The 26,828-nt window shown below is 42.4% G+C and overlaps 1 protein-coding gene across 2 annotated transcripts in view; it reads left to right on the top strand.

Moving 5' to 3' along the window:
- The window catches only part of LOC124722111 (potassium voltage-gated channel subfamily H member 2-like), a 1,246,495-nt gene that overhangs the window by 943,304 nt on the left and 276,363 nt on the right, over positions 1-26,828 (top strand). For both annotated transcript variants that reach the window (XM_047247314.1, XM_047247313.1), the window contains exon 6: positions 492-609. In XM_047247314.1, the coding sequence (XP_047103270.1) occupies positions 492-609 (118 nt within the window). The remainder of the gene's footprint in view (positions 1-491; positions 610-26,828) is intronic.

Raw genomic sequence — 26,828 nt, 5'->3', positions numbered from 1 at the left:
AGACCACTGTGGACCAAACTTTCCCGTAATTTTATACTTGTCACTATTAAACCAAAGAGTGTGTGCTTTTCGTTTTACATCACTCTGCTGTGGAGTTATCTGAGCAGATCTCGGTGAAGAATTCAGTGTAAATTTTCATTACAACTTCTCAACATGTGTCCAACTCGAGGAAAATATTTGCCTTTCGTTTTGTTTTCAGTTTGGTAGAACTGCTTAATTGCTCTAACACAATCACTGTTGCAGACTACTTGATACATAATTTTTACTTCGTCGTCTCTTCGCACAGCCACTAAAGACATTTTAGCGGTGATGATGTGAGTCTCTCTTCGCCTTTACGCTGCGATTATGGTGGTTGATTATGATTATATTTGTGAGATTCCCCTTCTTTCAAGAAATTGCTGTTGTGTTAATACCCAGAAGGTACTGGAAGCAAACAGAAAACCCAAGAAGGAAAACCTATGAGCGTCAACACAATTGATGTTGTCTTGCAGATGTCGGAGGAAGCGGTACCAAGCGTGCCGCACGCTACGTCCCTAGACGCCATCACACGACGCCCTCGCCTGCCGGAGCCGCAGCAGCCACCCGCCAGGAGCGCCACCGTCGCAGGCCGTGAGTGTATATATCGTAGCTCAAACACAGTTTTTTATGCTAAAAGGAGTAAATACGGTAGAGTGGCTAGACCTGGGCCACATTGCACGAGAACACAATGGGATGCGTGCGTTGGTTAAAATCTGCATATTATTTTGTTCTTGCATTCGTGTAACACCTGTGAGGTTCTACAGTGTAATAGGGACTAAATGACAAGAATTACGTGAAGTAACCAGTTACAATCATCTGACTTGTTGTCTCATTACCAGTGTATCCTGCATGTTGCTGTGTTCAGGATACATCATGAGTAGTGAAAAAAGAACACAGTGAAATAATGAAATTTAAAAAGGAGAGCGCTAGAGTTCATTAATGAATGTAAAGAATCTGTAGAATTGCCCACGTCTATTTCCATAAAAAAAAAGAAATACCCTCGATAACAGAAGAGATGAAAAATAACATCAGCTATTCACTGTCATAACAAATTATTATTTGCGCCAATTTCATCAACACAGACCATAAATTCATTTGGCTTACCACTATTGAATGTTCCGTGCTCCCCCAATCCTATCCGTCCTCCGAAGCACAAAGAGTCAAGAAAATGTAATAAAAAGTAATGATTCTGCAAAATTAGAAAACCGCTTTGAAAAATTAGTAAGAGGATTCTTTAACCAGGTTTTTATAGTAGTTAATAGAAATAAAATAGCTCTTTGAAAGGCAAATGTTAATTCAAGTTCCATATGCTTAGTAATTCTTTATATCAGTAGAACAGTAATCGTTACACTGTAAAGAAAAACAATAAAGCAAAAATTCCAGGTCACTAGCCCACACAAACAACATATAGGTATTGTATTGTCTGAAGCGTGGCCTCGCATCCTCATGATAAAATAGCCAACATTTAATCTATTTCTCCCCTGTGTGACAGTTTTAGAAGGATATAACACAAATAGCAGTCTACATCATCATTACTGTTAGACTGCTAATCATATTTTGACACATAAGAGAGACAACACACTTATTGATTAATTCGGTGATGGTTTTCTACAAAGATCAGTTTTTACCCAACGTTCTTCGTGGTGGTGTATGAAGGTCGTGTTTTCTATTTCCTGCATCGCCTGCTTTTCTGTCATTTTCTTCTTGTACGTTCCTTCATTGCTTCTGGGCCCAATTGCAGATGTTTAGTTTGTCTCTCTTCTGTTGCCCAAATCTCTATCATGGTGCACCGGTCCAACTAGGGACCCTGTAGCATGTTTTTTTCTGACTATTGAGGCAGCAAAAGTTGGAAAATCGTGATGTCTTTGAGGGTAACTACAGATGATTTGGAAAAACCGCTGTGACAAGATCTTTCCGTTTTGCAACTGCTGTCCTTTAGAGGTGACGTTGAAAGATACTTTTCCGTATTGCAACGGATATTATTTAAGTCATCGATAGACAATTCCTTGACAGACCAAAAAGTTAACACATGTGAGTTACTCTGACGAAAAGGCGCAAAATCACTTGGTTATAAACTTTGACAAAAAGGAAACTTCTTCAAGCTTCCTTGCAAGGAGGTATGTAATGATTGTGCATACTTTTCATATCAATCATTCATCACCGAATTTTTACGTTTTACTTGATTCAGATTTTCAGTGTATTGTAATCGTCTTCAGGTTTGTCAACAGACGCAAAGAATGTGCATGTCTACAAGTGAAAGCAGTGAAACATGGTAAGAAGATACCAGTAATACCATCTACTTAAAACATGAAGAAATACGAAATGAGAAACAGTTAACTATCTTAGTAGGGAAAAATACCTCAGTTAATAAAATGGAATATAAATCATAAATATCTTAGACAAGAGTGGTAGCGTCAGCAAATTTTAAACATGATTAATCTGAAACACAAATAAATGTACTCGACTCATAACTAGAAGGGTAGTCGCGGCGTCAGGACACTTTTGATATCAAATTAATATGTAAATCAATTAAATTGATCAATTACACACTCCCGCTGCCAACAACGCCCACCCCCGCCTCTGGATGACATCACTTATTTTTCTCAGCCTGCACGTGTACCCCAACCCCCTCTTCCCCTACCCCCCTCACCACCAACCTGTCCTATTGGCAGGAATTTCGAATTTTGGCGGGAATTTCAAATTTTGGTGGGAATTTCTTTGTCTCAGGGAGGTGCGGACAAACCCCCCCACCCACCCACCCACCCCCACCCGGGAATTGACAGGAAATTAAAACTGACGGTATCCTTTCTGGGGCTCGAACCCTGGTCCTTCTGGGCGGAAAGCCCAAGTGTAACCCTCCCCCCATTCGTAACACAATTAAACCACCAGAGGGACTTGGTACTGACGGTAAATTAAAAATGGCTGTGCCTTTTCCAAGACTCGAGCCCTGAGGCTCCTGGATGGAAAGCTCCACTGCACCCAACTAACACATGGAAATTGTCCAAATGTGGGAGAGGAAGGTTAGGTTAGTGTACTTCATTTATTTTGGTCGGGAAACTGACGCAAAGATCGATACTAATTACATAATTAATCGCAAAGATCACGCCTCATTACACAACTGTCTGCATAGCGCTACACAAGGACGGTGTAAAAATGCAATACACTGCAAAAACTGAAAATACCATACAACTGGTGTTATACTAATGAGAAAAAAATTCGCAACACCACTCGAAATTAGCGAGAGACACACACACTCAAACTCTACCCTACACCTATAAGCTGGTCGGAAAAAGGCTAGGACGTAAGGTACTATCTTTATTCTTTTTGGTGGGAAATACGCTCAGCTGATGAGATGCTGGTGTTGGACAGACAGGAGTTTAAAAAGTGAATTACCTGTAAGTATACAGGTTCTCGTACAGTACAGGCGATAAAACTTTACACTTGCCTCTGCAAGCGACGTCGATCACTGGCCACCTGCTCCAATGGATAAATACCTGTTTATTTAATCGGATCGCCACATGCTGGCATGTAGATGGTATTTGTTTTAGATATACCGGAAGAGAGAGATGCGGTAAAAATCTATCGGTAGAAATTAGCGGAGCTTTTATAGTTCGTAATTTTTCTCTGCTCAGTGGTACAGGAAAACAATGATAGAATGTTTGGGTGATAGACGTGAATGGATTCTGAGAGGCACGGAAGTGCTTCGATGTTGAGTCGTCCTAATTTTCCCAGCAAGAAACACCGCAATAACTGTTTGTACTGTCATCGTTCTGAAGGAGCAGGATTCATATGACGCTGACCTTACACATCGTACACTCTCCTACAGCATTAACTCGACTCACTCTGTTTCTAGACAGGTTGCAGAATGTGGTGGAAATTCCTCTCTCCGACTTCTGGGTAAAATTGCTAAAATTGATCTTGCTATCAGGTGCGGTGTGTATTACAGTACATCGTCCCATATCAATGGAGTCTTTCCAATCCCAACTGTCCACTGGGAACGTTGTTGAATACTGCGTAATGATTGACTGACATCATTCTGTTGAGATGGAGCGAACCTTGTTAGAGCACTGGATATCTGCTGCTTTTCGCTGTGCAACATGGGATTACATGTTAAGGTCATACCTTAATACAGTTGTGTGGAAGCGTTTTCTCATTGCTACAGACTCGGTCTATTTCCATGTGCTACTATACCCTACATGTTTTTATTTTAATTTTTTTCGCCAATATAATAACAGTACCTCTTTTTATTTATGCTACTCACGCATGTTGTGAACAGCACCTTCTGGCGATGGTCAACAATGGAACAGTAATCATGTACATGACTGCAAAATCGAGGAACAGTGCTCTTCGAAACGGAGCACCGAGACATCCGCTACACTTTCGATGGGAAGATATTAACTGTACAGGTAGTCACCTTCGAACAGTTGCTGGAAGCGCTCTACAATACCGCAAACTCTTCCAGTTTCCATATGTTGGGATGTCTTCCACATTTTTGACAATCAGAAACATCGCGGCTGCGTTTTATTTCTACCAGCCTGTGGTTTGGTAGCTGTATAGTTTATACCATGCAATGTACAGTTTTCTGTGAGAGCCAGAGGATCGAAACGTGTTAATTTCGGTTTAGCAGCAGCTGACAAAGCACTCTTAAGTCATGGTCGAAAAAACAAAGTGTACGGTGGTGTACACTGATTGGGTGTGTTACAACTGAAAAACACAATGTATTAAACTGCTTATGAAGGAGAAACGCAAGAGCCCTCTCGTGTGATTGGTTGTCTGTTGGATACGGTCATCCTATAGTACAGGTGATGAAACTTTACCCCGGTCTGTGGAAGCGACTTCAGTCACGAACCATCTGCACCAATGAACCAATACCTGTATATTTAATAGGATCGCTTCATATGGTTGTGTGATAGACATGAATACACCCTGAGCGACACAGATCTCCTTCGAACTACCTGTATGTGATTTGGAGATGTATAGCAAAATCTTTGTCCTTCCTCCATACCATGTATGATGTGTAGTCTTCCTAATTTTCCCAACAGGAAACACCACTGTAACCTATCGTACTATCTCTTCTGCTACCTCGTGTTGCAGGGGAAAGCTTCGTTTGGCGCTGGCCTTACACACTGTACGTAGTTGGCAGAGCTATGACACCACGTTCCCATTTGCATTGAGTGATCAAATCCGCACTTATGTTGCATTAACTCAGTTCGTCCTGTTTGCCCACACGACGCAGAAGGTCTTAGATATAGCCCTCTCCGACTTCTGCACAGGTCAGACTTAAATTTGGACGATCACATAGACTAATCTGGAGGGAGGATGGGGCAGAGACTTAGGAGCACTTACAAGATGCAGAAGGACTGTCTAAAAACAGCGCTGGGGTTCCTGGTGTATGGGATCCTTAGCAGACAGGTTCGAAATAAAAAAAGAAAAAGGCTGACTCGTTTCGAGATACGAGAGTGGCACGAATATGATTCACCAGTGGCTGTAACCATTAAAAGATATATCTACAAGATACAACTTGCGCATGTTGTAGAATGGATAGACTTGATTCCAAATCGCAGACAGCATTTCTACCTGAAAGTGTAACATTACCAGTGACTCACGTGTGTACCTGTAGACTCAAGACCGCCTTTTAAGCGGGGTATGTTGTGTATGTTTTGGACTGTAGAATCCCTCTGTGGTCAGCTTCAAATGCCATTTCTCAATAGTGTTCTTTGAAAGGAACATCGTGTTCCCTCCATGGATTCCCAGTTGTCCTAGCTGGTCAGTGTAATCTGAAAGCTGGAAAAAAATATTTGCCATGTAAAATGACTCTCGTGATCAATTTAATTAATTAATTAATTAGCCTATCATACTGATATCAATCACGTGCCGCCTGGCGGGTGGAAGAGATGGCAAGGGCACTGCGGAATGATTCTTGACAATTGTGTCTTTTTTTCGTTTTCGCGATATCTTTTAACGAAATTTCGGTCTTCCACCTACACAGGGCGAGATAGGCTCTCACGATTTGTTTTGTAAACGCTAGTATGATATAGCATTGCACTAGTAAAACGGGCCCTGTCAGAGTGTACAGAACAGCTACATTCTCTTGGATTATAGCGTCTTTTTGTCAAACGTAAAATAAATATGTTGTTTTTTTCTTGATATGTGTGCCAATGGCGTGAAAGATTGTCTGAAACGTTTGTAATACTCACGTGGATGACAGTTTATTTACAGACACTGAACGCGAGAGATTCTCTCAGGTCGTCTAATTTGTTCAACGAGCTGGAAGAATTGGCCTAATATAGATTTTTTTCTTTGGAGTTAAAATTCTCGTGGTTTGTTTACTCCGATGATGGTTCTTCAGTGACCAGTAGTTCTCGCAGCAAAATAGTCAAAGTTTTCTTTTTCCTGATTTTGCGCAGGGTGGTCATGTCTCTCCTCATCATTTGTGGTCGGTGACGGTACACTTCCCTGGACGTCACAAAATAATGAGATGCGACTGCAGTAAAAACTATACCGATTTTGCTGATAAAACTAAAAGAAAATGGACTTTTTCCTATTTTCGTGGAAATGTTCGGATAATAAGTTGCCGTCTCTTTATCTAAGAGTAGATGATGAATGCAGCTAGCCGCTATCTCTGTGTAATGTCTTGTCTGTATAGACGTGTATCTGTTGCCTTTAAGATCACTTCACCTTCACACATAAATCTATACAATAAAGTAAGGCCCTCCCCGTTTTTGGCTGATCCGTGATAAGACAGGCGAAAAATTAGACTAATGGAGGATTATTAGTATTATCTCTATTTTCATTCGCTCTCTCTCTTTCTCTCCTTTATCTATGTACAGTTTTTAATATAATATTTCATTACGTGAAATCAGCCAAATAGGATCTTTGGTGGAGTCCTTCGTCTTGGTAATCAGCGGCTGGCTTGCTGTAAGAGATCTTTGCATTTATTATTACTGTTAAACACTGCAGTCAGTCGGGAGAATCAATCGTCTGGACAATTTGTTCCTTTTACGAAAGATTGCGAATTCCAGATGTGTACGAAGCCTTTTTGGACGATTTAACACAGACTCAGTGATTGCAGGCTCTCTTCGACACAGCTGAAACTTCCCCACTAATTACAGGGCCAACGTGATCATCAAATGATTCAGAAAAAACTCATTCGTTCATTCACTCCAGAACAAAAAAGTCACAAACCTTATTTATGGAGGAAATTGTGTATTAAATCCATCTCCATTACATGTCCAGATCTCCGGTGATTCCACGTCTTAATTATTTTCCGTTTACAGTCTCTTTCTCTTCAAACAACCCGCTAGTGGCACAAATGTTAATTGGCTCGCTTTAGCGAGAAGAAAAGCAGAATATGTATCTCTCAGAAACACGTCAATCCCTCAACAGATACTCCAGAAGCTGTCCTAGTTACCACTCCGACAACCATGGAGAATGCATATATGGATCTCTGTTATTTCAAAGAATAAACGCACTAGAAAATACTTTGGCGTCGTCGAGCTGTTGCCGCATATATTACGAGAAAATCAGATCAGATAACTTTTCCAAAGTGAATGAATGTGGATGGTTTGATTGAAAATGATTAATTGGTGCGTGGTAGAGGGTATTTTCTGTGGGGACATTACAATGCCCCTCGCAGCGAGCGAAGTTTGTGAGCCTAATTTTGATTTACCGAACACACTTCGCGAGCTATCTATTAGTGTGGGTAACCCTGAAGTGATGATAGTCAGTCCTCCGACTGAAAACAAAAATTATGTTTAAGACAGACGAAGAAAAGAAATGAAGAGACAGGTACCGCGGCTGTATTGATTTTACGTGCATCAAGGTGTTATGTCTGCTGTGCACAACCAAGGAAGGTGATCTTTCATGAAACTGTTATCAGGGTCTACCCATTCGGGAACTTTCTTAAGCAGGGAAACCTTGGTTCAAATGGCTCTGAGCACTATGGGACTCAACTGCTGTCGTCATAAGTCCCCTAGAACTTAGAACTGCTTAAACCTAACTAACCTAAGGACATCACACACATCCATGCCCGAGGCAGGATTCGAACCTGCGACCGTAGCGGTCGTGCGGCTCCAGACTGTAGCGCCTTTAACCGCTCGGCCACTCCGGCCGGCGGGGAACCTTGGAAAACCTCATAAGCCTAGACCCCCAGAGTACGGTACCTAGAAGACAGGATAGCCTACAGAAGAGAAAAAATAATTTTGAAATTGATCTCTAAAAGAAAGATAGGGATCGATTTATATAACGATTTGGAGAAGAATGATTTGTGCCTCTAGCTAAAAAAAATTTTACAATCAATAACTCGAGTTTGTTTTTTACAATCTTGCTCCCAGGACAATATCTTGCGGTGCTGAAACTCCCCCGGATCTTGCATGTCCCCGACGTCCACATTTGTAGTCGGTCTTCTACGCGGCCCACAATGGGAAGAGTAGAAGGGACAGGGATACCAGATTTCACATGCAACATTCATTCCAAAAGAATTAGCAATGACCGAAAGGGAAACTCTTCCTGTAAAAGAACTGGTTAGGTTGCAGCATTCAAGATTCTCCTTTTTGAAAACAAAATCCCTATGGCTTCATGCATCCCTTTTCTTACGATGTACTGCAAGGAATTTAGCCATTGACTTACGGTTTCCATTTATCCATTGACTAATGCTGTTGCCGAAAACATTATAATATTTACTCTAGTTGAATTTTCTTTTAGACTTCGCATCACCACTTGTGCTTATAAGTCCAAAAATTCTGACACATTTTCTGTCAGTGATTTATTCTTCGTAATTTAAAGGATTCATGCAACTTGCAGTAGATTTTGAATTCAAATCATCGAATAATGGAAAGTGTGGTTCATTTTATACAAGGACATAATCCATCATTTCCTTGAAAAGTCGTATCATTTATCTATACTCATAAATATTTTATCCTAAATACATATATTTCTCCGCTTGATTGCTGTAATGTAAAAGTTATTAGTAGTGAGGAATGTGGATTCACTTCTTTCATTTATTCTCCGATTCATCCGGCATTCTTACATGCACATATATGGAAATGGATTTTCAAACAAAATTCCAAAGTGAACAAGACCCATTAAATAACTACTAATTCTATGAATATTACTTTCTTCTGACATTAAACAATAAATCAAGAACTCTTAACGTCTAATTATGACACTTTTTTGAAGTTCAACATCAATCAGTTTCCCCTCACGTTTAATGCGAGTCTCTTACAAAGCATATCTGTGTCGTCTATATCGATTCTAACTCTCGCGCCGACGTTAATTGTTTTGCGTGGGAAATTATCTTTGCAGCATTAACCGTCACTCATGATTCACTACTTAACCGCAAAACTTCACTTCACACGTTTACACATCTAAGTGTGCTCTTGAAATTATATATGAACATTCACTGGGAACCTCTTTTGATTATGCAGCGTCATTTTAGGGAAATATTTCTTTCTTCTTGAAGGTCATTCAGATCCTTTTATAATTCTTGATGACATTAGCAATGCTAAAGTTGTATGTTTACCCAAACACAGGTGAAGCCTATCTCCACTATCTTCTTTGCAGCACTCGATAGTAATAGTTAGTCACTATTTCTACAAACTGTGTCACTGATTAATTATTTCAGTTTAAAGTTTTCTAACACTAAACACACACAGTTTATTGTTATGTTTTTACGAGCGTTCATCTCTGTCACTCGCAACACCATTCCTCCCTATCTTCCAATCTTCATTACATTTTTTCAAGTCGTTATGGGAAAATAACCCTTTAATTTTGTTATATCCCGGGTATGCTAACAGATAAGCCCCAGGGTTCCGAATTTGTAGAATTATGTATGGGTCAGTGTATAATAACTCCCATTTCTTTATACTCTTCTTTATTAAGGATGATTTGGTATGTCTTTTGACTAGTACCTTCTCTCCGACGTCGTACGCCTGTACCCTCTTGATTAATTTGTCATATTGTTGTTTTCTCTGATCAGCCTTTTGCGTCATATTTATGATGGCTTGTCTTATTTTTTCTTCCCAAGGCATCTCCGTTTCCTGAGTTTTGAGCATATGTTCAGTCCAGCAGTTGTCTTCTTTTGCCTCGAACATCAATTCATGAGGTGTATAACCAGTGGAGGAGTGGGGCATGTTGTTGTATATCTGCTCAAATTCTTCCACATAATTTGCCCACGCATGGGGAGCAGTATGGGCTTGAGAGGGTTCAATCAAACCCCATTTCAACATGCGATCTATTTCCTTTTGAACTTGAGTCTTTAACCTCCAGGGAACAGGATAGAAAGTTCTACAATACGCTTCGTGCAGCTTGACATAGAGATGGCATATGTATCCCTTAATAACTTCTGGCCTTTCATCAAAAACGTTTTCATACGTTAATAATAATTCATTGAGCTGCTTCTTCTGATCTTTGATAATGTAAGTAGGCTGTTTATGTTTTCTTATTGGCAACGTTACGTAGCGCTCAATATGAAAATCACTGGCTGTGCTGTGTGCAGTCTGTGGCTAGTTTGCATTGTTGTCTGCCATTGTAGTGTTGGGCAGCGGCAGCTGGCTGTGAACAGCGCGTAACGTTGCGCAGTTGGAGGTGAGCCGCCAGCAGTGGTGGATGTGGGGAGAGAGATGGCGGAGGTTTGCAGTTTGTCATGAACTGATATATATATATTATGATTTGTGATGATATTAAGGTAAATACATTGTTTGCTCTCTATTAATATCTTTCATTTGCTAACTACCCCTATCAGTAGTTAGTGCCTTCAGTAGTTTGAATCTTTTATTTAGCTGGCAGTAGTGGCGCTCGCTGTATTGCAGTAGCTTGAGCAGCGAAGATTTTTGTGAGGTAAGTGATTTGTGAAAGGTATAGTTTAATGTTTGTCAGGGCCATTCTTTAGTAGGGAGTTTTGAAAGTCAGATTGCGTTGCGCTAAAAATATTGTGTGTCAGTTTAAGGACAGTCATGTATAATTGTTCAAAGGGGACGTTTCAATAATTGAGTCGGATTCATTTAACTTTTCCAACACTAATTGACCGAAATCTTCTTTGACTTGGAACTCATTAATTACGTGCTCTTTAGAATTATGGGACGTCCTGATTACTTGCACACTGATCCCACAATTATATTTTCTCGTAAGGCTTTTTTTTTCAACAACTCCAACTCAATTTCTTGTTTATTAACATTCAACCAAATTTTTCCTGTTTTAAAATCTATTCTGCATCCGTATTGACGTAGGCTGCCGACTCCGATAATGCAATCTACCACCAAATTTTTCACAACAAGGAATGTGCTTAATATTGCTACATTTCCGAATTCCACACCAAGCAGTGACTGCACCTTTACATTAGCCGATCGGGCCCCAACGGCGCCTATTATTCTGCAATTCTGAACTGGAAAAACTGGTACTCGTCTTATATTTCTGATCCTGTTGAATAGTGCCTCCGAAATAACAATTGTGGTTGCAGCCGTGTCTAAAACCGCCACTATAGGTACGGTCTCCATAATGACTTGCACTTCGGCTACTGCCACCTGTTCCTTATCCTCATCTTGTGGTTTTAAGTCTTCGGTCAGTTCATCTGCCAGTGATCGTCTATCATTATACGTTAGCGTGGGTACACATATTCTGTTGCCCCTCAACCAATTGTTGACCGCTCCTCCGGGGCACGAGTGGGTCCTTAAAAGTTTGTTGGATTTTGATTTGTCTGCTGGTTGACATCATCCGTCACTTTGGTAATTACCGATTGATTCGTAGATGTCCGTCCCCACTTATGTTGGCTATTTGAATTCATTCCTCCCTGTTGATTCCACTTTCTATTAGTGTTAGTATCCCAGGCTTGGAGTCTGAAATTTCTTTCGTTCCCCCACACGGGGTTGTATCTTTCCCCGTTCCTGTTGTTCCTTGAATAGCCCCTCGCAAGACCATTTCCGAGATTACTATTGAGATTTTTAGGGGTTCCTCCATTATTTAACGATCTCTGTTCATTCCTTCTAAGTGTCGATTGATCGCCATTGGTATAGCCCATACTTCCACCTTGCCTACCGTTTGGCGGAGGTTCTATCGCCCTATATTGGAATTTGTTATCACGGGCTTTCTGGTTGTTCTCTTCGATAATATATATATGGTCTAACGTCGTGAGGAACGACTCCAAGTCTTTGTCGTTGCCGTAAATCAGTTGATTCCGGATGCTAGTTGGTAGTCTTGCCTTAAGTATGTTTATTATGTCTGGCAAGGGCATAGGTCTGTCCCAGTATCTCGTTGGGGGAACGAAAGAAATTTCAGACCCCAAGCCTGGGATAATAACACTAATAGAAAGTGGTATTAGAGATGAAGTTAGTGAACTGCTTATAGATGTTGACTCTGAAATTATTGGTATATCTGAACACTTCTTAAATAAGGAGATAATTCAGAGGCTTCCTTTACCAGGATACAGGTTGGCTGGCAGCTTTTCTAGGAGCTCTTTGCGGTGTGGGGGAGTAGCCATGTATGTGAAAAACGGTATCCCATTTGAGTCAATTGATGTTTCAAAGTACTGCACTGAAAAGGTGTTTGAATGTTGTGCAGGTGTGGTTAAATTTAGTGGAGCTAAACTTCTTACTGTTGTTATTTATAGATCCCCAGACTCCGATTTCACAACATTTTTGCTAAAGCTAGAGGAGGTACTTGGTTCACTTTATAGGAAATACAAAAAGTTAGTTATATGTGGTGACTTCAATATTAATTGTATAAGTGATTGTGCAAGGAAAAGAATGCTGGTAGACCTCCTTAATTCATATAATCTTATGCAAACCGTATTCTTTCCAACGAGAGTGCAAGGGAACAGTAGAACAACCATAGACAATATTTTTGTTCATTCGTCATTATTAGAAGGGCATTCTGTTAGCAAAAAGGTGAATGGCCTTTCAGATCATGATGCACAAATTTCAAGTCTAAAAGATTTTTGTGCTGCAACACATGTTAAATATAGTTACCAACTTTTTAGGAAAGCTGATCCAGTTGCTGTACAGACTTTTGTAAACCTTATCAAGGAACAAGAGTGGCAAGATGCTTATAGTGCTGATACAGTAGACGATAAATATAATGCCTTCCTCAAGACTTTTCTCGTGCTCTTTGAAAGTTGCTTTCCGTTAGAACGTTCAAAACAGGGTACTAGCACAAACAGGCAGACTGGGTGGCTGACTAAAGGGATAAGAATATCTTGTAGAACAAAGTGGCAATTATATCAAAACGTTAGAAACAGTCAAAATCTAAATGCAGCAGCCCATTACAAACAGTATTGTAAGGTGCTTAAAAAAGTTATTAGGAAGGCAAAAAGTATGTGGTATGCAGATAGAATAGCTAAGTCTCAGGATAAAATTAAAACCATATGGTAGTGAAGCCACTTTATAAAAAGGGAGACAGGGATAATGTTGACAATTATAGACCTATTTCTATGCCATCGGTGTTTGCTAAAGTTATCGAGAGGGTTGTATATACAAGGTTACTGCAGCATTTAAATTCACATAATTTCCTGTCAAATGTACAGTTTGGTTTTAGAAATGGCTTAACAACTGAAAATGCTATAGCCTCTTTTCTCTGTGAGGTTTTGGACGGATTAAATAAAAGGTTGCAAACGTTAGGTGTTTTCTTTGATTTAACGAAGGCTTTTGACTGTGTTGACCACAAAATATTACTGCAGAAGTTGGAACATTATGGAGTAAGGGGAGTAGCTTACAATTGGTTCGCCTCCTACTTTAAGAACAGAAAGCAGAAGGTAATCCTCCGCAATATTGAGAGTGGTAATGATGTTCAGTCCCAATGGGGCACTGTTAAATGGGGCGTTCCCCAAGGGTCGGTGCTGGGGCCACTGCTGTTTCTTATTTATGTAAATGATATGCCTTCTAGTATTACAGGTGATTCAAAAATATTTCTGTTTGCTGATGACACCACCTTGGTAGTGAAGGATCTTGTGTGTAATATTGAAACATTATCAAATAATGTAGTTCATGATATAAGTTCGTGGCTTGTGGAAAATAATTTGATGCTAAATCACAGTAAGACTCAGTTTTTACAGTTTCTAACCCACAATTCAACAAGAACTGACATTTTAATCGGACAGAGTGGGCATGTTATAAGCGAGACGGAACAGTTCAAGTTTCTAGGCGTACGGATAGATAGTAAGCTGTTGTGGAAAGCCCATGTTCAGGATCTTGTTCAGAAACTAAATGCCGCTTTATTTACCATTAGAACAGTATCTGAAATAAGTGACATTTCAACACGAAAAGTAGTATACTTCGCATATTTTCATACGCTTATGTCATATAGTATTATTTTTTGGGGTAATTCTTCTGATTCAAAAAGGGTATTTTTGGCTCAAAAACGGGCTGTTCGAGCTATGTATGGTGTAAGTTCGAAAACCTCTTGTCGGCCCCTGTTCAATAGTCTGGGAATTTTGACATTGCCTTCACAGTATGTATTTTCTTTAATGTCGTTTGTTGTTAGCAATATTAGCTTATTCCCAAGAGTTAGCAGCTTTCACTCAGTTAATACTAGGCAGAAATCAAATCTGCATGTGGAATGCACTTCCTTGACTCTTGTGCAGAAAGGAGTGCAGTATTCTGCTGCATCCATTTTCAATAAGCTACCACAAGAACTCAAAAATCTTAGCAGTAGCCCAAACACTTTTAAGTCTAAACTGAAGAGTTTCCTCATGGCTCACTCCTTCTATTCTGTCGAGGAGCTCCTGGAAGAGCTAAAAAATTAAGCAAATTCCAGTGTTACATTCTTGATTTTCTTTATTTAAACTAACGACTTGTCGCCTGAATATGTTTCTTATATTTCATTTTATCTGTTTCTACAATCGTGTTATAATTTCATGTATTGACTCGTTCCATGACCATGGAGACTTCTCCTAAATGTGGTCCCACGGAACAATAAATAAATAAATAAAAATACCTTCTAAGGCTTCCTTTCGAAAAGGAGAAAGGCTCTGGGTAGACCACCTCCTACCTTAGGCGTTTCTGTACCCCTTCTGACCAGAACTTTGCTAAAAACGCCTTCTCAAAATCGTCATATGTCGGGCAAACAGAAATCATGTCCGAGGCCCAGATCGCCTCCGAACCTTGTATATATCTACATCTACATCTACATCTATACTCCGCGAGCCACCTTACGGTGTGTGGCGGAGGGTACTTATTGTACCACTATCTGATCCCCCCTTCCCTGTTCCATTCACGAATTGTGCGTGGGAAGAACGACTGCTTGTAAGTCTCCGTATTTGCTCTAATTTCTCGGATCTTTTCGTTGTGATCATTACGCGAGATATATGTGGGCGGTAGTAATATGTTGCCCATCTCTTCCCGGAATGTGCTCTCTCGTAATTTCGATAATAAACCTCTCCGTATTGCGTAACGCCTTTCTTGAAGTGTCCGCCACTGGAGCTTGTTCAGCATCTCCGTAACGCTCTCGCGCTGACTAAATGTCCCCATGACGAATCGCGCTGCTTTTCGCTGGATCATGTCTATCTCTTCTATTAATCCAACCTGGTAAGGGTCCCATACTGATGAGCAATACTCATGAATCGGACGAACAAGCGTTTTGTAAGCTACTTCTTTCGTCGATGAGTCGCATTTTCTTAGAATTCTTCCTATGAATCTCAACCTGGCGCCTGCTTTTCCCACTATTTGTTTTATGTGATCATTCCACTTCAGATCGCTCCGGATAGTAACTCCTAAGTATTTTACGGTCGTTACCGCTTCCAATGATTTACCACCTATGGCATAATCGTACTGGAATGGATTTCTGCCCCTATGTATGCGCATTATATTACATTTATCTACGTTTAGGGAAAGCTGCCAGCTGTCGCACCATGCATTAATCCTCTGCAGGTCCTCCTGGAGTACGGACGAGTCTTCTGATGTTGCTACTTTCTTGTAGACAACCGTGTCATCTGCAAATAGCCTCACGGAGCTACCGATGTTGTCAACTAAGTCATTTATGTATATTGCAAACAATAAAGGTCCTATCACGCTTCCCTGCGGTACTCCCGAAATTACCTCTACATCTGCAGATTTTGAACCGTTAAGAATGACATGTTGTGTTCTTTCTTCTAGGAAATCCTGAATCCAATCACAAACCTGGTCCGATATTCCGTAAGCTCGTATTTTTTTCACTAAACGTAAGTGCGGAACCGTATCAAATGCCTTCCTGAAGTCCAGGAATACGGCATCAATCTGCTCGCCAGTGTCTACGGCACTGTGAATTTCTTGGGCAAATAGGGCGAGCTGAGTTTCACATGATCTCTGTTTGCGGAATCCATGTTGGTTATGATGAAGGAGATTTGTATTATCTAAGAACGTCATAATACGAGAACACAAAACATGTTCCATTATTCTACAACAGATTGACGTAAGCGAAATAGGCCTATAATTATTCGCATCTGATTTATGACCCTTCTTGAAAATGGGAACGACCTGCGCTTTCTTCCAGTCGCTAGGTACTTTACGTTCTTCTAGCGATCTACGATAAATTGCTGATAGAAAGGGGGCAAGTTCTTTAGCATAATCACTGTAGAATCTTAAGGGTATCTCGTCTGGTCGGGATGCTTTTCCGCTACTAAGTGATAGCAGTTGTTTTTCAATTCCGATATCGTTTATTTCAATATTTTCCATTTTGGCGTCCGTGCGACGGCTGAAGTCAGGGACCGTGTTACGATTTTCCGCAGTGAAACAGTTTCGGAACACTGAATTCAGTATTTCTGCCTTTCTTCGGTCGTCCTCTGTTTCGGTGCCATCGTGGTCAACGAGTGACTGAATAGGGGATTTAGATCCGCTTACCGATTTTACATATGACCAAAACTTTTTAGGGTTCTTGTTTAGATTGTTTGCCAATGTTTTATGTTCGAATTCGTTGAATGCTTCTCTCATTGCTCTCTTTACGCTCTTTTTCGCTTCGTTCAGCTTTTCCTTATCAGCTATGATTCGACTACTCTTAAACCTATGATGAAGCTTTCTTTGTTTCCGTAGTACCTTTCGTACATGATTGTTATACCACGGTGGATCTTTCCCCTCGCTTTGGACCTTAGTCGGTACTAACTTATCTAAGGCGTACTGGACGATGTTTCTGAATTTTTTCCATTTTTGTTCCACATCCTCTTCCTCAGAAATGAACGTTTGATGGTGGTCACTCAGATATTCTGCGATTTGTGCCCTATCACTCTTGTTAAGCAAATATATTTTCCTTCCTTTCTTGGCATTTCTTATTACACTTGTAGTCATTGATGCAACCACTGACTTATGATCACTGATACCCTCTTCTACATTCACGGAGTCGAAAAGTTCCGGTCTATTTGTTGCTATGAGGTCTAAAACGTTAGCTTCACGAGTTGGTTCTCTAACTATCTGCTCGAAGTAATTCTCGGACGAGGCAGTCAGGATAATGTCACAAGAGTCTCTGTCCCTGGCTCCAGTTCTGATTGTGTGACTATCCCATTCTATACCTGGTAGATTGAAGTCTCCCCCTATTACAATAGTATGATCACGAAACTTCTTCACGACGTTCTGCAGGTTCTCTCTGAGGCGCTCAACTACTACGGTTGCTGATGCAGGTGGTCTATAGAAGCATCCGACTATCATATCTGACCCACCTTTGATACTTAACTTAACCCAGATTATTTCACATTCGCATTCGCTAATAACTTCACTGGATATTATTGAATTCTTTACTGCTATAAATACTCCTCCACCATTGGCGTTTATCCTATCCTTGCGGTATATATTCCATTCTGTGTCTAGGATTTCGTTACTGTTCACTTCCGGTTTTAACCAACTTTCCGTTCCTAATACTATATGCGCACTATTTCCTTCAATAAGAGATACTAATTTACTAATTCAGGAACCTTGCCCTGGATACTCCTGCAGTTTACCAATATTACGTTAACTTTTCCTGTTTTTGGTCTCTGAGGACGGACGTTCTTTATCAACGATGATAATGTCCTCTCTGGTAAGCCGTCAGGTATTTTATCGTTTCGCCCAAGGGGGGGGGGGGGGGTCCCTCTAACCTAAAAAACCCCCGTGTGCACGCCACACGTACTCTGCTACCCTAGTAGCTGCTTCCGGTGTGTAGTGCACGCCTGACCTGTCTAGGGGGGCCCTACAGTTCTCCACCCAATAACGGAGGTCGATGAATTTGCAACCATTATAGACGCAGAGTCGTCTGAGTCTCTGGTTTAGACCCTCCACACGGCTCCAAACCAGAGGACCGCGATCGACTCTGGGCACTATGCTGCAGATATTAAGCTCAGCTTGCACTCCGCGTGCGATGCTGGTTGTCTTCACCAAATCAGCCAGCCGCCGGAAGGAACCAAGGATGGCCTCAGAACCCAAGCGGCAGGCGTCATTCGTTCCGACATGTGCTACTATCTGCAGCCGGTCACACCCAGTGCGTTCAATAGCTGCCGGAAGGGCCTCCTCCACATTACGGACGAGACCCCCCGGCAAGCACACCGAGTGCACACTGGCATTCTTCCCCGACCTACCCGCTATTTTCCTGAGGGGCTTCATAACCCGCCTAACGTTGGAGCTCCCTATAACTAATAGGCCCGCCCTCTGTGACTGTCGGGACCTTGCCGGAGAATCGGCCACTGGCCCAACAGGCGAGGCATCCTGTGGTGGCTCGGAAACGATGTCATCACCACTAGGAAGCACCCCGTACCTGTTGGAAAGGGGTAAGGCAGCTGCCACGCGGCCAGATCCCACCTTCGCCTTTCGGCCAGGCACGCGCGAGCCCACCACTGTCCGCCATTCACCCTGGAGTGATGGCTGACCGGTAAGATGCTCACTGCCGGAAGACGCAGCGACATCAGGGGTTCCATGTGATTCCAAGGCCACCGAAGTAGGCATAGGTCTCACCACAGTTGCCCCAACGCCACTACGAGCCGACGCCTGCGCCTCGAGCTCGATGAGCCTAACAGACAAAGCCTCCACCTGCCCCCGAAGAGTGGCCAATTCTCCTTGCGTCCGCTCACAACAACCACAGTCCCTACACATGACTATGTTTACCCTACTCTATACGGTGACAAATTCCCAAGATAATCTTCTGATGAGCTACTCTGATAATCAAGAAACACTCACTGAAATACGAGACACGAAAACTACGCTAGGTTTTCCCAGAAAAACTATTTAAAAGCTAAGCGCAGCAAATAAGTACAAAAACGCTTTATACAAACAGTACTCGCTGCTGCTGGTGCTCTCGCTCTGGCCGTCACAAGACAACTGCTGATTCAAGTGACTAGTGGCTAACGGCCGCGAAACAAACAAAAGACGGTTTTAGGGCGCTTTCTGTTCTAAACGATCAAGAAAACACTAAGAAATCTAACACGAAAACTACATAAAGTTTTAGCAAGAACTGTTAGTTACTATGCAGAGCAGATAAACACAAATAGAATCCCTTCCTTAGTGGAAGGTCGTAAACAAAATGCAAAATAAACGCTTTATACAAACAGTACTCGCTGCTGCTGGTGCTCTCGCTCTGGCTGTCACAAGACTGATCTTCTGCCGCTCCGACCAATTTCTGGGTAGCACTCCTCTGAAACTTCGAATAAAAACAATTGGATGGACCCCCCCTTTTGTCAGGGTTAAAAATCTGGAATTGCCGATGCTTTATCATTTTTTCTTCGGCATGGCAAAGGCTTTCGTAATCTCCGTTAGATAAGAATTCACGCGAACAACCAGCTTGTGGCAATTTAATGTTTGAATTACTTGCACAAGTCGGTATTGTGTGCGAATGGGCAGTAACTGGCTCTATAGTCGCTGCCAACTTCTGCTGCTGCCCTGTCTTCATTTGTTCTGAGCTTTGTTGTGAAGCGCGCATCGACTCTTCTATCGTTTGTTTCCAATGCTCCAAATCAGCACCTAACTGCTGTCGCACCTCCTCAAGTCCTTCCGCAAACAAATTCTCTTCCTGTTTGCCAGATAAACTCTGGAATGCTGCCTTAACATTTTGCTCAACGTTTTCACACATTAGCCTTTTGTTTTCTAATGTGATATCGGATAATCTACCCGTTAATACGTTAGTTTGGTGGTCTATAACGTCTTGACGCTCTGTCAGATGTTCAACGCTTTCCTTTAGGTCTGTGTACGTGCCAATTCAGAAAGTTGCGCAATTGCACATGACATGGCGTCTTGCTTTTGTACTAATTGCGGAACCATTTCCACTTGTTCCCATACAGTATCTATCTTAATAGCCACATACTCCTTCATTTCGACACGTACGCGGTGAGTAGATTCCTCACATTGTGCTTTCACCAATTCTATTTGTGCAGTTAATTTTCGTTCCTTCTCTTCGGCCTGATCTTTGAGTTCTTTGGTCTTCGCCTCTATCCGCTGCTCTAATTCGGAAAAACTATCTTGTAACTGCTGCTTAATCTCAGTCTGGACTAATTTCATCTCTTCTTGAGTTTGAGTGACTGTCACTAATTGTGCTTTAATATCGGTTTCCAGATTTTCCTGCCCTTCAGCAACTGAGGCTAATTTCGCGTTAATGTCGGTTTTCAGAGTATTCATGCTCTCGGTTATCATCTGCATCTGTCTCATGATAATTACCAATGGATCTAATCCCTGCTGCGTACTTGCTGTTACACCTCCAGCCCTGTCTACAGGGCGTTCTGTTGCACTGTCTGTAGCCATCGGTCCTACAACACTTCTTACTGCTTCATTATTATCAGTGCTAACAGCTGAAGGCTGATGCGTGCTACTTTGCTCTGCTTGACTCATCCTAAACATTGCCCTAGTTAAAACCATATAAATGTTCTACTGTCACTATATATAACTCCCTTCTACTGTCACTATATGTAACTCCCTTCACACAAGAGTACTTCTGTGTCTACTTTCTTAATGTACATATACAGATAGATGCAACTGGGACAGGTCAATCAAAACACTTCCTATATCTAACATGAACACAATTAATCAATGCTCAAATATCAAATAACACTAAACAGAAAAGCGTATACTTCAACTGTACTAGCAAGCTTTAATAATAAAAATATAGATCTGGCCTTTTCTCTGCGCCCAGCGTGCTGTCTTTCGGGTTTATTTGTAGATCCAATTATATCACATGCGAGTATTTCCTCTCTTTTCCAAGCGTCAGTTAGGTTAGCTCGTCGTAGTTGACATGAAACAGAGAACAAAATTATTTTTGCAACGTCCAAAAACGTGTCCTGTCACGGATACGCCATTTTAACATTTTTAAAATGTTCGGATAATAAGTTGCCGTCTCTTTATCTAAGAATAGATGATGAATGCAGCTAGCCGCTATCTCTGTGTAATGTCTTGTCTGTATAGACGTGTATCTGTTGCCTTTAAGATCACTTCACCTTCACACATAAATCTATACAATAAAGTAAGGCCCTCCCCGTTTTTGGCTGATCCGTGATAAGACAGGCGAAAAATTAGACTAATGGAGGATTATTAGTATTATCTCTATTTTCATTCGCTCTCTCTCTTTCTCTCCTTTATCTATGTACAGTTTTTAATATAATATTTCATTACGTGAAATCAGCCAAATAGGATCTTTGGTGGAGTCCTTCGTCTTGGTAATCAGCGGCTGGCTTGCTGTAAGAGATCTTTACATTTATTATTACTGTTAAACACTGCAGTCAGTCGGGAGAATCAATCGTCTGGACAATTTGTTCCTTTTACGAAAGATTGCGAATTCCAGATGTGTACGAAGCCTTTTTGGACGATTTAACACAGACTCAGTGATTGCAGGCTCTCTTCGACACAGCTGAAACTTCCCCACTAATTACAGGGCCAACGTGATCATCAAATGATTCAGAAAAAACTCATTCGTTCATTCACTCCAGAACAAAAAAGTCACAAACCTTATTTATGGAGGAAATTGTGTATTAAATCCATCTCCATTACATGTCCAGATCTCCGGTGATTCCACGCCTTAATTATTTTCCGTTTACAGTCTCTTTCTCTTCAAACAACCCGCTAGTGGCACAAATGTTAATTGGCTCGCTTTAGCGAGAAGAAAAGCAGAATATGTATCTCTCAGAAACACGTCAATCCCTCAACAGATACTCCAGAAGCTGTCCTAGTTACCACTCCGACAACCATGGAGAATGCATATATGGATCTCTGTTATTTCAAAGAATAAACGCACTAGAAAATACTTTGGCGTCGTCGAGCTGTTGCCGCATATATTACGAGAAAATCAGATCAGATAACTTTTCCAAAGTGAATGAATGTGGATGGTTTGATTGAAAATGATTAATTGGTGCGTGGTAGAGGGTGTTTCTGTGGGGACATTATAAGGACATTTATTATGGTCGCAAATGTGTTGAGCATTTTTAATAGATGTTTGATTATAGATGCGTTGCCGTCAAATACAATTGTTCTCCATCTCAGAATTGTGGGCTGCTGCGAATGAGTGGCCGGGGGGAGCGTGTCAGCATTGGTGGTCACCGGACACAGACACTTTCTGTTCAGGGGGGTGGCGTGTGGGGGCTCTGCCGCTATATTGTAGATGAACAAGTTGCACTTGAGGCGGCCGTCCTTTTTTCTCCTATTGTTTAGTTGGCTATACACGCTACTGTATTGCCATAGGAGCCTCGCCTAAAGGTGGCGGCCAGATGGAAAGCCGAGTGCGGCGAGTGACCGCTTAGGGCGGCAGCAAAGGGCGGACAGTGGCCTGCCCGCGCCACAAGGCGGTCGGCGGAGCAGCTGGCTGTTTTAAGGAGCATGTCCCCCCACCCCCCACCCCCCGCCCTCGTAGATGGACGGTGAGAGGGAGGTGTGGAGGGAGATCTGAATGGGACCTCGATTTTCGGCAGTTTGTGAATGCCTATCGAGGAGAACGCACATTCAACTACCGACCCCGCTGCAGTCCTTTAGGACGACGATTTTCCCCACTACATGTGCTGCATTATGACCTGTTCATTACGTGTGCTGGTTTTTTATGACAATTTCGAAGTGTGATTAGAACTGTGACGCATTTTTTCGCATCAGTTGTGGTAGCGTGTATTGGCTTCGATTACCTAGGCTGCAGGATGGTTTCTGAGCAGGCACCTGGAACAAACTCTGACAGCGACTGACGCTGTATGCTTACATGTAATACACTTTTTAACTTCTCTCTGTCCAACACCAGCATCTCATCAGTTGAACGTATTCCAAACCAGAAAGAATTAAGATAGTACCTTACTCCCCAGCCTTTTTTCTGCCAGCTTGTAGGTGTGTGTGTCCGTCGCTAGTTTCGAGTGGTATTGCGAAATTTTTTCACAGCAGGATAACACCAGTTCTATGGTATCGTCAGTTTTTCCGATGTATAGCGCTTTTATGCCATCCTTGTGTAGTGCTATGCGTATAGTTGGGTAATTAGACCTGATCTTTGTGATTGATTACGTAATTAGGATCGATCTTTGCGTCAGTTTCCCGACCAAAATAAATAAGGTACACTGGCTTAACCTTCCTCTCCTGCATCTGAACAGTTTCCATGTGTTAAAAGGGGGTGCACTTGGGCTTTCCATCCAGTAGCACCAGGGTTCAAGTTCCGGAAAGGATACCAGCAATTTTAATATCCGACCAATTCCCCGGTGGGGGAGGGGAGGTGGGGTGGGATGTCAGCGCAGCCCTGGGACAAAGGCATTCCAACCAAAATTCGAAATTCCCACCAAAATTCGAAATTCCCGTCAATAGGGTAGGTTCTTGGTAGGGGTGAGGGGGAGGACGGGCTGGGGCATACGTGCAGGCTGAGAAAAATACGTGACGTCATCCAGGTGCGGCGGCGGGCGTTTTAGGGGGTGGGGGTGGGCGGGGGTGGGCGGGGGTGATAAATTCATCAATTTAATCAATTTTCATATCAATTTGATATTAAAAGTGTCCTGACGCTGCGACTGCTCTACTGCTATCATACTTTGGCGTCAACGCATACTGCGTTTGTAGCTGCTGCAGAGGCAGATGAAAAGGTTTCAGTGCTAGGCACAGCACGCTGCAGACACATGTTCACAATTTTCTGGTACAAAGCAGGAACATGAGCATGAAACCCAGCATTGTTGTTGTGGTCGTCAGTCCTGAGACTGGTTTCATGCAGCTCTCCATGCCACTCTATCCTGTGCAAGCTTCTTCATCTCCCAGTACTTACTGCAATCTGCTAAGTGTATTCATCTCTTGGTCTGCCTCTACGATTTTTACCCTCCACGCTGCCCTCCAGTACTAAATTGGTGATGCCTTGATGCCTCAGAATATGCCCTAGCAACCGATCCCTTCTTCTAGTCAAGTTGTGCCACAAATTTCTCTTATCTCCAATACTATTCAATACCTCCTCATTAGTTATGTGATCTACCTATCTAATCGTCAGCATTCTTCTGTAGCACCACATTTCGAAAGCTTCTATTCTCTTCTTGTCTAAACTATTCATCGTCCACGTTTCACTTCCATACATGGCTGTGTGGGCTACTGTCTGTAAGACCCCACAACGTAGGGGTGAGCTGTCGGGTAGGACCGGTGTGGACGGGACATAGTGAGGAACTAGGAGAAACGCTATGCAGCAGCAGTCTTACTGATAGTGCGACGTTTATTAGAGAGGCCAGTAGCCCACCAGATATTGTTCCATTTTCGAGTGAAGAGAGAGCTCATTAGCACGTGCTGATCCACACCTATGATCGTCATAACGAATGTTGGGCAAGTAATAATTTCTCTAACTGAAAAGTGGACCGTTTCATTCCCTGCGATACCCACATCACTTGAGAACCAGAGGAAGACAAAGGGGCAGGTATTAAAACTAATAACGGAGAGAAACTCATGAATAGCAGATATCAGACTGTGAGAAGACTAACATGGACGAATAGCGTGGAGAATGCTCACTAGGTCACTACGCCGGCCGGGGTGGCCGATAGGTTCTAGACGCTACAGTCTGGAACCGCGCGCCCGCTACGGTCGCAGGTTCGAATCCTGCCTCGGGCATGGATGTCTGTGTTGTCCTTAGGTTAGTTAGGTTTAAATAGTTCTAAGTTCTAGGGGGCTGATGACCTCAGATGTTAAGTTCCGTAGTGCTCAGAGCCATTTGAACCAGGTCACTACAAGTTAAAATGCCGTCGAGAGAGGTCTGTTTCGTAAAATGTAAGGTTCTGTTCATGGCTATCAAATCCGCAATAAAAATACTACACGTTCCCAGCTACAAATATTGTTCCTGACCGGTTGAAGATGTAAAATCATATCCTGCCCTGGTCGTGATTTTAGAGCCATCAGCTTAAATAACAGTAGCACAGGGATATTCCTGAAGAATTAAGAGACAGGGACGCTGAGAGGACTTGGGGATGACTGAAACTTAAGGTCTTTCAAACAGATCGGTCCTAATTCGTGATATGGGTACTAACCAAGGGGTGGTGTGCAGGAAACAATGGGAGTACATTCTAAAGAGGTTAGGCAGATGTCCCGCCATCTGTGGGTAGGTGCCAGGGTGTCGATGCCCCTTCTGTGCAAAAAGAATATGGTAAGCAGGACGATTTGGAAACTGTTGGATGATGACTGCGTAAGTCAGCAAGAGTTGGTACCATCTGAACTGCAAAGGAAGATCCGTCCCTCAGCAAGGAGACTGTCTAATCGGACTAATCCAGAATGTGCCAGTGGCCCGTCTTACTGTACGATGGCAGGCTGGCTTCCTTCAACTTCAAATCTGTAGGTGTCGCTCAGTCTTAAACCTAGCAGCCATAGTCCAATTGAGATGCGTCCATGGCCCGATAAGTATGCAGGGGAGTGTTGCACTCCATTCCACAAGAAAGCAGAGAGTGTTGAGCTTTGACGTGCAGCTAGTCCTTAGTTGCAGAATATGGGATAGCCATGCCAGCTTTTTGTCGAAAAGTAGTCACAACACAAATAGGGACTGGATTAAGGTGGTCATCTCAAGGTATACAAGTACCCGGCGTGGGGATAAATAAACGTAACAGACGATGACCGCAGGCGTGTCTGCATTTACACTACAATTGCAGCTTGGTACAGAGGGTAATCCACTCACTGACGACGTCTTTGTGAACCACTGCATAGACCCTCCAGTTTCTCTGTTTGGGCCAGTATAGTTCCAACAGAATCCACTATAATCTCCAAGAGTTGGAGAATGGTCATCAGTAAAGTGTGTGTCTCGGTGAACATCGCAGATTGCAGCTCATCAGTAAAGTGTGCGTCAGCAGCACAGATTGCTGATCAAGTGGAAATTAACTGTTGTTGTTCTGGTAGGTGACAGTAATATCCGCTGCAGTTCCAGTTGATCATCATTGTGAGGGTGTCCTGAATAGGCGTGAAGGGGCTACGGCAACGGGTCACACCCCAGGACCACTGTCTGTCACTGTTCAGGGTAGAACAACATCAGTTGAACAATATCAGTTCGGAGTCTTACGGCATGCTGACATCTGGCACCTCCAGGATGACCAGAGTAACCTTCCCGAGATGTCTTCTTTTTTATCTTTCACTACTTCTGACGGTCGAGCTTCTTGTGAGGGATTATCTACTGTGCCTGTTGAACGGATGAAGAGTTGACTGGGTAGGACTTACAGTTTGTGGCTCTTTTAACCACTAGCGTGGTGTCGTGTCCCTGATTGGTGTATTTACAGGGAGAGGATTCCCGAGAAGAAGCCCTGTCACATGTAGAAGCCGGAGTGGAGTCTGCTTTTCCTGCTGGTTGTGGGAAGTGGTGCCCGAAGATGGTGTCACAGGAACCATGAGAGGAGAGCGCCTACCGTTGTTGACTACCTGGCCACAGTAGTTGCAGAAGTGGATATCATGGAGACTGGACACAAACGATCGTGTTTATTTCTAAGCTCCAAAATATGACAAGCGATCTGTGAC

This window comes from Schistocerca piceifrons, chromosome X (assembly GCF_021461385.2).
Source record: "Schistocerca piceifrons isolate TAMUIC-IGC-003096 chromosome X, iqSchPice1.1, whole genome shotgun sequence".
Classification (NCBI taxonomy): domain Eukaryota; kingdom Metazoa; phylum Arthropoda; class Insecta; order Orthoptera; family Acrididae; genus Schistocerca; species Schistocerca piceifrons.
Note: the sequence above shows the minus strand (reverse complement) of the source record. Positions and strands in the feature narration are given on the sequence as shown.